This window comes from Littorina saxatilis, linkage group LG3 (genome assembly GCF_037325665.1).
Source record: "Littorina saxatilis isolate snail1 linkage group LG3, US_GU_Lsax_2.0, whole genome shotgun sequence".
In the NCBI taxonomy this organism is placed as follows: Eukaryota; Metazoa; Mollusca; class Gastropoda; order Littorinimorpha; family Littorinidae; genus Littorina; species Littorina saxatilis.
This window is the reverse complement of record NC_090247.1, coordinates 2744841-2759840: the sequence shown is the minus strand read 5'-3', so window position 1 is coordinate 2759840 and position 15000 is coordinate 2744841. Positions and strand designations below refer to the sequence as shown.

Genomic DNA, 15000 nt, shown 5'->3' with positions numbered 1-15000 from the left:
TTTCCTCAGCATGGTTTTCAGGGTACCATTGAACCTTTCCACCAGTCCGTTGCACTGAGCGTGGTAAGGAGTGGTGAAGTGCTGCTCCAGTGATAGCAGTCGTGCTGCCTCCGCCATCACTCCTCCCGTGAACTGAGTGCCTCTGTCGGTGAGTACCTCTGATGGAGTTCCCAGCCGGGACCACATGGTAACCAGTGCCTCAGCTACTCGCGTAGCTTCGATCGATTTCAGAGGGATCGCCTCTGGGTATCGAGTGGCGTAGTCCACCATGGTCAAGATGAATCTGTTTCCGTCCTCAGACGCAGGCAAGATGGGCCCGATGATGTCAACTGCCACCCGACGAAAGGGTTCGTCGATGAGCGGCATCTTCTCTAAGGGGACCTTCCTCACCCTTCCTTTGGCAACCACCTTCTGGCACTTGTCGCATGACGCACAGAAACGTCGGACATCCGTGCAGATGCCTGGCCAATAGAAGTAGCGCCACACACGGTCCGTGGTCTTCTTGGTGCCAAGATGACCTCCCAGAATCGAGTCGTGTGCCGTTGCCATGACACCCTCGCGAAACTCGCGAGGCACGACAACCTGTTTGAAAGTTCCTTCTTTGTTGCTGAACTCACGGTAGAGCAACTTCTTCTCCCTGAGGAACTTTGACCTCCCATGCTTCCCGCTCAGCTTCACCTTCCCCGACTTCGCGTGCTCCCGAGGAGTAGCTAATGTCGGGTCAGACTCCTGAGCCTTCGCGAGAAGCGCGGGGGTCACGTTCCCCAGGGCAGCTCGTGCAGCAGGTAGGGGTTTGAGAGGTTTGCCCTCTCGCTCCGCCTGTGCCCGCGTGAGAACTGAAATGACGTCGGGAGACCGATAAACGGGAACCTCCCTGGTGACGCCGTCCACAAACTGGACACGGTTCCCAATGAGCAGGTCGCATGGAGGATCGTCCATGACGACGGCCACAATGGTCCCCGTGAACAACGGTGTTACGACCTTGATCACCGCTGTGTTCAGGTCGTAAGCGTGAGATGCCTCGGCCATTCTCACTCTTATGCTGTCTCCTGTGTAGGCCATAGCTGGAACTAGACTCGCCCGAACCACTATCATGTCTGCCCCGGTGTCCCGCAGACCTTCGCCCTTCACCCCGTTGACGTAGACGTTGCAATGGGGCTGGAAGTGTTTCCTGGAGCACGGAACGCAGAGTTGTGGAATTGTGCATAAGCTCGTGACGTCCCTGAGCTCCTCACTGCCCACAAAATGTACGCCCTTCTGGTCAGCCTGTCTCTTATGGCAGTCTTTCTTCACGTGGCCCCGCTTGTTACAGTTGAAACACTGGATGTCAGTTCTGGAACTTGATCCCTTGTGTCCCTGATCGTCCTTCCCGTCCTTGGGTCCTGAAGAACCTGAATTTCCCGATTTTCCCGGCCGTGAGCCTGAAGATTTGCCGGAGATCGCCTGGGCGTCCTCGTGTACTCTGATCCAGTCAGCTGCCTCCTGAGTAGTCTTTGGCTGGTGCTCCTGCACGAAGGTCACCACCTCAGGTCGCAGGCTGGACATCAGTTGTTCCATGACAATGAGGTCGGCAAGGTCGTCGACGGTCCAGTCCTTCTCGGCCATCTCCACCCAGCGCCGCAGGTAAAGATTCAGACGTGCCACAAATTGATGACTCAGCTCGCCGCTCAGTCTCTTGCTGTTCCGCAGACGTCGTCGGTAGGCTTCAGCAGTCAGGTTGAAGCGCTGGAGTAACGCCTTCTTTAGTGCCTGATAGTTCCTCGCCTCCTCGTCATCCAAAGCGTTGTAGAGCTGCAATGCGCGTCCTTTTAAGCAAGTGCTGAGGCGGCTAGCCCACGTGGCCTCTTCCCACTTCTGGTCAGATGCGATACGCTCAAACCGGCGTAGAAAGTCGTCGAGCTCGTCTTTGTCATCGTCGAACGTCGGCAGTCTCGTACGGTCAGCAACAAACGTCGGCGCGCTAGCCTGAGTAGGTGTACCCTTCTCTGCCTGTAGCTTCGCTAGCTCTAGCTGGTGCTCGCGTTCGGCCTGTTTGTCCTGTCTGTCACGTTCGGCCTGTCGTTCCTTTTCCTGTCTGTCACGTTCGGCCTGTCGTTCTCTTTCTTGTCTGTCTCGTTCATCTTTCTCTTTCTTTTCTTGTCTGTCTCGTTCTCTTTCTTGTCTGTCAAGTTTGTCCTTCTTTTCCTGTCTGTCTCGTTCTGCCTGTCGTTCGGCCTGTCGTTCCCTTTCTTGTCTGTCAAGCTCGTCCTTCTTGTCCTGTCTGTCACGTTCGGCCTGTCGTTCTTGTCTGTCAAGCTCTTCTTTTCTCGTCTGTCGCTCTATGTCTTCCTTACGTTCCAACTCCTTGCGCTTAACCAAACTACGCGCTCTAACGCGTGCGTCACGCTCTGTCTGTTCCTCACTACCAGGAGTTTCGAAGTTTAATCTCTTCGTAGGAGATCCCCCCGTAGCCATAGTTAGTTTAGCAAAGCTTTATCACAAAGGTAAGTCTAACGCAGCTAAAGCTAGAACCCGCGGTGATGAAATGGATACAAAAATCCAGCAACAGGAAAACGCAGAAGAAAAATCCAAACGGTGTAGATCAAAACGCGTAGCCTACTTTATGGCTGCTTTTTGCGGTAAAACAAAGTGTTTCCCACAGCCGTGGCCTACTTTATCGGCTGCTTTTTGCGGTGAAACAGAGTGTTTCTCACAGCCGTGGTTAGGACAGAAGTCCTCGGACCCTTCCCCCCACCAATTCCAACAAAGTCAAAATATGGAGAAAAATCCAAGTAAAACAAGACGGTAGAAATGTAACCTGTTACAGAATGCGAAACAACAATGTAGAGAACACTGAGTAAGACGAATAACAAATCCGCTAACTCCGCTCAGCTCTCTGCAACGGAAAACTCTGAACGTACAACAACAAAGATTCACAAACAAAGGAAAGGGAAGTAATCACAGTTAGCGCATACAATAGCTCACAAATTACAATTTACATTTCCTGCAAGATGTGAATCGCTTAAGGTGTGGTATATGATCAAAACCATACAAAAAAGGGTAGCACCAAGCAGAAAATAAGTCGAGCACTCACAAAATTATCTGCTCTTAGTTATCCTTAATTGGTGGGTCTTTATCAGTTGGAAATTAACTGAGTAAATCCCGGCTTGGCCCCCATGTGTCACGTTTCAACATATCACATAAGGTGATTATGAAACGGTTAGTTACTTCTAACCAACTAACCACACCACGATCCACTCTCGCAGTCATACAATTAAATAGAATCAACAAAAAGTATAAGTTTCATACGCCTGTTTATGTAACAACTCGCCACCTCCCTCGAGACTTCACTCAAAATATGTTCGTTTACGTTCAAAACGTAAATCCAATGGTCACTGACAAAATGCCAGTTAGAATATAGGAAATTATAGTAACACGCTGATCCCGTGTAAAGTTAGGAAAATATGACTGTTAGAAGTACTGGTTAATGCAGGTGTCACAAACCCCACGCTGTCACCGCTCGAGTATAATCATAAATAGAAAAGATGACAACGGTGGTAAACAGGGTGCAAAGACATGGTGCACTTAGCTTTTCTTCTGCCACTGAATGGACGTCCTGTAATTAGTCTTTAGTCTCCACAACTGCTCCGTCGAATGAAGTGCTGGTTAGCGTAGTGACGAAGCAGGGAACAGTGGAGACATCAGGCGCCGCACCCAGTCGCTGGTTAGCTGGTTGGCCGGTTAGCTGGTTACATCACTCCCCGTAGCGTCCCGCAGATAACAGCCCGCAAAAAAATGGCAGGTAGAAATGAAGACAGGAAACAAAGGCTGCAAACGAAAAAGCCTCGGTATACTAAACATGTCATGCTACCCCTCAACCTCCACCTTTAAACATGTCATCTTTACATATTTCACCGAGCACGTGGGCCTGCAAAAACGGACTCTCACAATACAAATCAGCCATTTTCATTCCTTCTCTCCATATCTGCAAAAACCATATACAGATTAGTATCTTAGCGTCACAAAGAGCAAATTATGCGCTAACCTGGAGAGAACAACAGAGAGTATTTCATTCCACAAACACAGACTCGTCAACAGCGTTAAATAATGATTTATTACCTCAAACAGCCTATGAATGTAGCACTCTCATGGAAGCAAAACCCGCTTCCTCCCTGGAATGGCCTCTGTTCGTCAACAGTGACAACAACATCCAGAAACCCCTTGTCCAATACTTATGCGAAAAACCATCGCACGACGAAGGAAAGATTTGACGACTCGTCCTCAGCAAAACATGTGGCGGTGAGAAGGTGATAACTCGTTGAAGATCCTCTAGAGTGCCGAATATTCTATTCGGTGAAAACCATCATACTCCAGAGACCCCTGTATCGACCTTTCTCCTCTGCTGCTGGGTGTCAAGTGCGAAAATCCTTGTCTCAGACAGACAACCTTGAGAATAACACGTGACTAACCTTGTCACCAAACAAGTTCAGCTATCGACAATTCTGCCTCGCCAAGCAAAATTATCCCCGTGAAAAGCGTGCAACACGAAACATCCGTGGTCGTCCTGCGCTGTCAGCAAAAACCACATCCGGTGAAAACAGAAAACAGACGCTTTCTGTCGCACTGGATCAAGAGAGGGCACCCCACCGAGTGACCTTTTCTTGATCCCTGTCACCTAATCGTGACAGAGAGAGAGAGAGAGAGAGAGAAAAGAGAAAGAGAGAAACAGACAGGCAGAGACAAAGAGAGAGACAGAGACACAGAGAGAGACAGAGATGGGGCGATAGAGAGAGATAAAGATAGAGACAGAGATAGAAACAGGCAGACATATAGACAGACAGACAGACTTCTTGACTCTCCCTGCTTCATCATTTTTCCCCCATGTTATCTATTGGTGTCTCATGTTAATGTCTGCAGAGAGCATCCAGGCCCAATGCCCCCCAGACTTCATGGAGCACAAAGGTTTCTGCTATTTCTTCAGCGAGGAAAAACTGTCAATGGAAAAAGCTACGGTAAAGAATGGATTCAAATTGTTTGTTGTTGGTGGCAATGTTTACCTTAGTCGCATCAAAAAACTTTCACGCGTTTTGATACATGTTGACGGGCGCAGTGGCGTGGTGGTAAGACGTCGGCTTCCTAATCGGGAGGTCGTGAGTTCGAATCCCGGTCGCTGCTGCCTGGTGGGTTAAACGTGGAGATTTGTCCGATCTCCCAGGTCAAGTTAGGTGCAGACCTGCTAGTGACTTAACCCCCTTCGTGTGTACACGCAAGCACAAGACCAAGTGCACCCAAAAAAGATCCTGTAATCCATGTCAGAGTTCGGTGGGTTATGGATACACGAAAATACCCAGCATGCCTACTCAACGAAAGCGGAGTGAAGCTGACTATGCTCTCAGAGTTTTGTGTGGGGAACCCAAATGGGTAAACGAGCTCACACGTAACCAGACAATTCTGGAACGCTGAAGAAGACGATACATGTTGATGATTTAAATACGGTGTTTGCTTGGGACGATGTTCTATGTGTGTTGTAAAAGGGCCTGAGATGAAAGGAAAAAACGAAAACTGTACCTCCGTTCTTTTTTCATTTAGAAAAAGTGCCAAGAACTGCAAGGCCACCTTCTGGAGATCAGAGATCTTGAAGAGAACACCTATGTCAACCAACTCATCATCAATAAAACAGGTGAGGCAATTAAACCACTCAACCATATACACAACTCCATGACGCAACTTGAAACCACCTTCGGCTCGGGTGCCTCGTTGACCAGGAGCTGGAGCGCAACAACCATCCCTCCCTTGCGGTGGCCCCTTTTTTTCTTCTTTTTATATTTAGTCAAGTTTTGACTAAATATTTTAACATCGAGGGGGAATCGAAACGAGGGTCGTGGTGTATGTGCGTGCGTGTGTGTGTGTGTGTGTGTGTGTGTGTGTGTGTGCGTGTGTGTGTGTGTAGAGCGATTCAGACTAAACTACTGGACCGATCTTTATGAAATTTGACATGAGAGTTCCTGGGTATGAAATCCCCGAACGTTTTTTTCATTTTTTTGATAAATGTCTTTGATGACGTCATATCCGGCTTTTCGTGAAAGTTGAGGCGGCACTGTCACGCCCTCATTTTTCAACCAAATTGGTTGAAATTTTGGTCAAGTAATCTTCGACGAAGCCCGAACTTCGGTATTGCATTTCAGCGTGGAGGCTTAAAAATTAATTAATGACTTTAGTCATTAAAAATCGGAAAATTGTAAAAAAAAAATAAAAATTTATAAAACGATCCAAATTTACGTTTATCTTATTCTCCATCATTTGCTGATTCCAAAAACATATAAATATGTTATATTCGGATTAAAAACAAGCTCTGAAAATTAAATATATAAAAATTATTATCAAATTTTTTTTCGAAATCAATTTAAAAACACTTTCATCTTATTCCTTGTCGGTTCCTAATTCCAAAAATATATAGATATGATATGTTTGGATTAAAAACACGCTCAGAAAGTTAAAACGAAGAGAGGTACAGAAAAGCGTGCTATGCAGCATAGCGTAACCACTACCCCGCTCTTCTTGTCAATTTCACTGCCTATGCCGTGAGCGGTGGACCACGAGTATACGGTCTTGCTGCGTTGCATTGCGTTCAGTTTCATTCTGTGAGTTCGACAGCTACTTGACTAAATATTGTATTTTCGCCTTACGCGACTTGTTATATTTAGTCAAGTTTTCACTAAATATTTTAACATCGAGGGGGAATCGAAACGAGGGTCGTGGTGTATGTGCGTGCGTGTGTGTGTGTGTGCGTGTGTGTGTGTGTGTAGAGCGATTCAGACTAAACTACTGGACCGATCTTTATGAAATTTGACATGAGAGTTCCTGGGTATGAAATCCCCGAACGTTTTTTTCATTTTTTTGATAAATGTCTTTGATGACGTCATATCCGGCTTTTCGTGAAAGTTGAGGCGGCACTGTCACGCCCTCATTTTTCAACCAAATTGGTTCAAATTTTGGTCAAGTAATCTTCGACAAAGCCCGGACTTCGGTATTGTATTTCAGCGTGGTCGCTTAAAAATTAATTAATGACTTTGGTCATTAAAAATCGGAAAATTGTAAAAAAAAATAAAAACTTATAAAACGATCCAAATGTACGTTTATCTTATTCTCCATTATTTGCTGATTCCAAAAACATATAAATATGTTATATTCGGATTAAAAACAAGCTCTGAAAATTAAATATATAAACATTATTATCAAAATTAAATTGTCCAAATCAATTTAAGAACACTTTCATCTTATTCCTTGTCGGTTCCTGATTCCAAAAACATATAGATATGATATGTTTGGATTAAAAACACGCTCAGAAAGTTAAAACAAAGAGAGGTACAGAAAAGCGTGCTATCCTTCTTAGCGCAACTACTACCCCGCTCTTCTTGTCAATTTCACTGCCTTTGCCATGAGCGGTGGCCTGACGATGCTACGAGTAAAATGGCATTGCGTTCAGTTTCATTCTGTGAGTTCGACAGCTACTTGACTAAATATTGTATTTTCGCCTTACGCGACTTGTTTTTTTTGCAATCTAAAGTCGGGGTCAAACCCGGGAACATGGCCCTAATGGTTTTACCGTGAGTGCGTTAAACAATACTTTTCATCAACTCACTCACTCACAGGGGAGTGACCTGCTTAATGTTTTAGCGGTCAGACCGGGACTGTTATTGTTGATCGCATTAGAAATGAACAAGACAAACTAACATTTTAATTAAACATATCAAAGTGAGTTCTCCTCAAAAATGACCTTTCTTTTAATAATTCGCAATATCTTGAAAAAAGCACCGAAAAGCAAATTCTCAGTAAACATTGAAGCCCGAATGGCGGAATCTTACTCTGAGGATCGCTTCGGCTATCATTTTGGCCACAATTATCCGAAAACAGCACCGTTAAGGAGTCATTACTCATATGCTGCTGAGCGTTAAATGTTATCGGACATGACTGTCTAATAATGATAGCATTTGCTGGTAGTTTTAAAGAATACATGGTATCGCAAATTTAAGGAAGCTGTTGCAGGGTACCTGCATCTGGATAGAATTTCGACATAGTCACGTTGTGTCGAAAATGAATCGAAATCGTTGGAAAAAGCGAGAATTTTGACTGCGAAATTCGAGTCATTATAGAAACTATGTTTTCAAGTTCAAGGGACGTAACTTCTGAGTGCAAAAGGAGAGCATTAATTCGGGACACTATTTTTTTAATTTTTTTATCCATTTGGTTGTAGCCAAAATTAGTCTGCAATGCTGCCACACCATTGATAAAGTAAAAAAATATGCGAACTTTGTTTTTGAACAGTTCAATCCCTGTGGCTTGGGTTGAAGAAGAATGAACGCGGGGACTTTATTTTCGACACGGACAAAAGGGAACCGGTTTACAACAATATCCAGGACCCAGAAAAAGAGTGTGTCAAGGTCACTGAGGATGGGCAGTGGTTGGAGGAAAAGTGCGACATGTTGTTGCCCTACGTCTGCCAAAAACACGGGTAAGTTGGTACTACCGGCTCTTGGTATGGCATCGATTAGGTAAGGTAAGACAAGGAAAGGAAAGGTGAGGTGCGGTAAGGTGAGATAAGGTAAGGTAAGGTGAGATAAGGTAAGGTAAGGTAAAGTAAGATAAAGTGAGGTGAGGTGAGAGAAGGTAAGGTAAGGTGAGGTAAGGTAAGGTAAGATAAGGTAAGGTAAGGTGAGGTGAGATGGTAAGGTAAGGTGAGGTAAAGTTATGTAAGGTAAGGTAAGATAACATACGATTCGCTAAGGTAAGCTAAGGTAAGATAAAATACGGTAAGATAAGGTAAGGTAATGTAAGGTAAGGTAAGGTGCGATAAGGTAAGGTAAGTAAGGTAAGGTGAGATAAGGTAGGGTAAGGTAAGGTAAGGTAAGGTAAGGTGTCACGTTTCAATATATCACTTAAGGTGATTATGAACCGGTTAATTACTACTAATTAACTAACCACACCACGATCCACTCTCGCAGGCATACAATTAAATAGAGTCAACAAAAGTATAAGTTTCAGACGCCTGTTTATGTATAAACTCTCCACCTCCCTCGAGCCTTCACTCAAAATATGTTCCTTTTACGTTCTCAACACGTAAAAAACCAGTGTTCACTGACACAATGCCAGTAGTATGTAGAAAATTATAGGAACACGCTGAACCCGTGTAAATATAGTTAAATGTGAATGTTCTGTTCGAAAAGCTCTAGTTCGTGCAGGTGTCACACACCCCACGTTGTCACTACTCCAATGAAATCATAGATACGAAAAGACAACGGTGGTCAACGGGGTGCGTACGACATGGTGCACTTAGCTTTATCTCTGCTGCTGCTGCTTAGCCGGTATGCTGGTTAGTCGGTTCGCTGGTTAGCCGGTCCCCTGGTTAGCCGGTTCGCTGGTTAGCCGGTCCGCTGGTTAGCCGGTCTCCTGGTTAGCCGGTCTCCTGGTTAGCGTAGCCTCAACAGTTCCCGCCAGAGTCAGCCGTGCAGATGTTACAGGAACACGAAACGAACGAATCGGATCGAACGAATCGAATCGAAGGCTGCAAACAGAAAGCATCGGTGCACTAAACATGTCAGCTACCCCTCACCCACCACCTTAAAACATGTCATCTTTAAATATCTCATCGAGCACGTGGGCCTGCACAAAACGGACTTTTTACAACAACAAAACAGCCATTTTCCGTCCTTCTCTCCCTATCTGCAAAAACCATATACAGATTAGTATTTTAGCGTCACAGAGAGTTAATTATGCGCTAACCTGGAAAGAACAACAGAGAGTATTTCATTCCACAACACAGACTCATCAACAGCGTTAAATAATGATTTATTACCTCAAAAGCCTATGATTGTAACTCTCAATGGAAGCAAAGTCCGCCTCCTCCCTGGAACAGCCTCTGTTCGTCAACAGTGACCAAAAACCTCCAGAACCCCTTGTCGAATCCTTATGCGAAAGCCATCGCCGACGAAGGAATGTTGACGACTTGTCCTCAGCAAAACATGTGGCAGTGGAAGTTCCCCTAGAGTGCCGAATATAATATTCGGTGAAAAACCATCATACTCTAGAAACTGTATTAGATCCTTCCCCTTCTGCCGCTGGGTGTCAAGTGTCCCGTACTCGTGTCTCTGTCAGACAACCTAGCCAAAATACACGTGACTGACCTTGTCACAAAACCAGTCCAGCTATACACAATTCTGCCTCCCCAAGCAGAAAAAAGACACGAGAAACTCAATCCGTGAAAATCCCGTGTGCGCTGTCAGCAAAAAACCGTCAGCCCTATGATAGCAGAAACCCGCACTGTGAAGCTCGTGCGTTTCAAAACATCCGTGTTCGTTGAGCACTGTCAGCAAACTCTGCTGTGTCCAATATCACGCACAGGCGCTTTCTATCATAACCGACCAAGAACAGGCACTCCACTGAGTGACGCTTTCCTGGTCTCTGTCACCCGATCGTGACACAAGGTAAGGTAAGATAAGTTGAGATATGGTAAGGTACGATAAGGTAAGGTGCTATAAGGTAAGGTAATGTAGGGTAAGGTGAGATAAGATAAGGTAAGGTGAGATAAGGTAAGATAAGGAAAGGTACTGTGAGATAAGGTAAGGTAAGGTAAAGAGAGGTGAGGTGGGATGGTAAGGTAAGGTGAGGTAAAGTGATGTAAGGTAAGGTAAGATACGATAAGATAAGCTAAGGTAAGCTATGGTAAGGTAAGGTAAGGTAAGGTAAGGTAAGGTAAATATAAGGTCGGATAAGATAAGATAAAATAAGATAGGATGTCCATTTTTATGTTTACACACATGGGACGTTTTCTCTAAGCACCAGTATACAGCAATCTAGGCAACAATAGCATAAAGACGTTAAATAATAATCAATGTCTATGTCACTACTCTACTATTGTACTTGTAGAGTGAGGTTGCGAGTTCGACCCTGGGTCAGGGCGTTAGCAATTTTCTCCCCTCTTTCCTAACCTAGGTGGTGGGTTCAAGTGCTAGTCAATCGAAAGAGACGAAAAACTGAGGTCCCATCGTGTACACTACATTGGGGTATGCACGTTAAAGATCCCACTATTGACAAAAGGGTCTTTCCTGGCAAAATTGTATAGGCGTAGATAAAAAAATGTCCACCAAAATACCCGTGCGACTTGGAATAATAGGCCTTGAAAAGTGGATACAGCGCCGAAATGGCTGTCGATCTACTGGCCGATGTGAATGAGTGATATAATTATTGTGTAAAAAATTCCATCTCACACGGCATTAATAGGTAACACGCTCCTTGAGTCGCCTTGTGTGGTGAGATACGTGCGCGATATAAATCCTCGTAAATAAAAATAAATAAATAAGTAAGGCCCCATCTGATAAAAATACATCTCTCAATAAAAAAGCAAAGCACCTGTTCTACCTGCGTCCATAGTTTGAACCAAACTGTACCTGTTATAAAAGGCCACCTGCGATGTAGGGACACTTTTGGCTGGTCCCAAGGGTGACCATTAATGGCAGGGACCACTGTACCATGCTCAGGTTGACCAGTTTGAATCACTCGAAATCACATTAATCAAGACTTAGAGACAGAACCATAACTGCTTCTTTACTGTGGACGTACTTGGCTCGAAATAGAACCAAGCTAACCTGTCAAACCTGTCTATAAGTTCCAGCCAAGGGACCGACCACAATGATCGTTATAGACAGGTGGTCGCTATAGAAAGGTGATTTATATATGTAGCAAAAACATGTCTGGGATCCTTTTGGGTGGTCGTTGTGGGCAGGTGATCGTTGTGGAGACGTTGTCGCCAAGGAAGGTTGGACTGTATGTAATATGTATCATGCATGTTCAGGAGATCCTTATCCCAAAAGATAACATTTGAGATTTCTTTCCCTTTTCAGAAAAATCAGAGCTCGTGACTACCTGCCCTAGAAAGGACAAACGTCGTCTGCAACACAGTTACAACGCTGATCATTTGAAACACTTCCTTACTGCAAGATTTCGTTTGATGGAGAAATAAATCAACTGTGCATTGTCATGTGATACTGTTTTTGAAGTGAACGATCTGTAAGAGAGAGAGAGAGAGAGAGAGAGAATTGAATTGAATTGAATTGAACTTTATTTTACAAGGATTTAGATTTAAGGCTACGCCTTTTCTTACAATCTGTCCTTGGGACGCATAGACACACAATTATATAATTAAAAAAATAAAAAAATAAAAAATAAAAAAAAATAAAAAATTAAAAACAAAAAAATTAAAAATTAAAAAGTTAAAAAGTTAACCAACAATAGGAGGTCGGAAAACGTGATAATAAAGATGACGATGATGATGATGATGACGATAATGATGATGATAATGATGATGATGATGATAAAGATGAGGCATGAAGATCATACATATGTGGTTATTCATAAAATCAAATGCATACTATGCAGGTAATTATATATACAAGCTGGTGGCAATCGAACATGTAGCAATAGAGTAACAAAAATATGTTCAGAATATACAATGCACAGCATATTTTTGACGTAATACTAAGTTTGGTAAGTCAAAAGGCGTTAAACTACTCAGACATTAAGTGGTTTTTTACACATTTTTTAAAACTTTTTAATGACTTTAGGTGCTTAAAGGATGATGGAAGTGAATTCCAAACTGAAGTACCCGAAAAAGCAAGACTGGTCTTATACAGGTCAATTCGTGGAATTGGTGGGATCAAGTTGACCGACCCATATCTGTGGGTAGCTTTATTAAATAATGATGTAATGTAAATCGGCACTTTACCGTGATACAATTTATGCATGAAAATGGCTTTGTTTAACTTGAGATGCTTTTCCAGTGGAAGAAAGTTAAGCATTTTTAATTTCATATCTGTTGAGGCATTATCCTTTACGATGAGTTTGGCCGAGCGACGATAGAGAGAGTCTAACTTTTTCAAGTGGACATCACTGCTGCCATCCCAGAGCGTCGAAACATAATTAATGTGAGGCATTACATGAGCATGGTGGAACATTTCCAGAGTCCTTCTGTCGGTATATAGCTTTAACTTGGATAGGAGGAAAACGTTCTTGGCTACTTTCTTGCAAATATGCTGTATTTGTGCCTGCCACTTGAATTCACAATCAAGAATTACCCCTAAAACGCGATGCTGTTGAACTTGTTCAATTGATTGCGTACCAATAGTAAGATTTAGTTTGAGTGGAGAAATCTGATGTTTTTGTCTGGTTGCAATTACCATACTTTTAGTTTTTATTGGATGGACAAGCATAGCATTAGCACTACACCAGTTATTTACATCGTTTAAAGCTGTTTGAAGGGAGGACTCTATTACTGTAACAGACTTTCCACTTGAGTGAAGAGAAGAATCGTCAGCAAAAAAATCACTTCTTACATTACTGTCAGAAATGTGCAGTGGCAGATCATTGATATACAGACAGAACAAGATCGGCCCAAGCACTGACCCTTGAGGCACCCCGCATTTCACAGTCTCCTCAGTAGATATTTTACAGTTTAGGGCAGTATATTGAGATCTGTCCTGTAAATAGGAAGCAAAAAAGTTACACACTGAACTGTTTCTGAGATATAACTGTAATTTCTTCAGTAAAATTGAATGATCAACAAGATCAAACGCTTTTTTAAAGTCGAGAAACACAGCACCACTGATTTCAGATCGGTTTGTTGCAGACAACCAGGTGTCGCATAGCGTGGTAAGGGCGCTGTGACAAGAGTGATTTGTTCGAAAACCAGATTGAAATTGATGGAAAAGGTTTCTGCTTTCTATGTACGCGAGCAAATGTTTGTGAATATGTTTTTCCAATGGTTTGGATAAAATGGGTAATAAGGAAATGGGTCTAAAATTATTTGGGTCGGATAAATTTCCGCCTTTATGGAGTGGAATTACTTTTGCTCTTTTTAGTAAACTAGGTACAGTATTTTGCTTAATGCAGAGATTATACGCATAGGTGAGTGGCTCCACAATATATGGTAGAGCTAATTTGGCCAAGTAAGGAGGAATCTTGTCAGGACCCATGGACTTTTTATTCTCAAGGCCTTCTAGCGCCTTACCTACCTCATGCACTGCTATGTCTGGAATAGTAAAAAAATCGTCCGGTTTACATTTGTCATTGCAAAAATCATGTAATTTTGTGAGAGAGACTTCAAGGTCAGAATCAGGACTGTCGCATTTTGCAGATTCATTTAGCCTATTGGCAAGGGACAAAAAATGGTTATTAAAATCTTCAGGGGAGATGGTTGTGGCAGACCGATTTGAGTTCTGTTTAGATTTACCTAATATGTTATTAACAGCACGCCAAACAGTTGCAATATCTTTCTTGTCCTCGATTAATGTATTAAAGTAATTTGCTTTTGCTTGACGTGTTAATTCTGTCACTTTATTCCTTTGTTTCTTAAAATCAGACTTCATGTTGTTTGCTTTGTAAAAATCACGCAGGGACATGGCTTCTATAATCTGTTCCGTCAACCATGGGGGAAGAGATGGATATTTCACTCTGTGGTGACGTAGTGGGGCATGCTTATCCACTATAGGATAAAATATATCTAAAAGGGCGCCCAACGCTTCGTCAGCAACAACATGATTAAACACAGAGGAAAATGGTGCTAAACTGAGATCAAAGAAGAATTTAGTTTCATCAAACGTTTTAAAGCTTCTATATTCAATAGTTGTATGGCCCTTGTGCACCGGCTTAGGTAACTTGAACAACCAAGAACAAAATACTGAACAATGGTCACTGATGCTTGAAGGTACAGTTTTCACGTTTGACACCATGGAAATATTATTAGTGTAAATGTGGTCAATCAACGTTGATGTTGTATCAGTCAATCTGGTTGAGGTGTTCACAAGTTGATGGAATCCAAAGAGAGATGTAACTGAGCGCCAGGCTGTCTGGGTTTTATGCAAGTCTATGTTAAAATCACCAAGTAACAAAACATTGCGATTATTACATTTGATGTTATCCATCAAATCAATAAAATCGTCAGACCAAGCTGAATTGGATGCGGGATTTCTA

The 15000-nt window shown here is 43.2% G+C and overlaps 1 protein-coding gene across 1 annotated transcript in view; it reads left to right on the top strand.

Annotated features, from left to right (window-relative positions):
• LOC138961387 (CD5 antigen-like) overlaps positions 1-12013 on the top strand; it is a 21651-nt gene extending 9638 nt beyond the window's left edge. Inside the window, exons 6-9 of the mRNA XM_070333003.1 lie at positions 4897-4991; positions 5569-5659; positions 8305-8491; positions 11877-12013. Coding sequence (XP_070189104.1) covers positions 4897-4991; positions 5569-5659; positions 8305-8491; positions 11877-11907 — 404 coding nt within the window. The 3' untranslated portion in view covers positions 11908-12013. The remainder of the gene's footprint in view (positions 1-4896; positions 4992-5568; positions 5660-8304; positions 8492-11876) is intronic.
• Positions 12014-15000: the final 2987 nt, after the last annotated feature.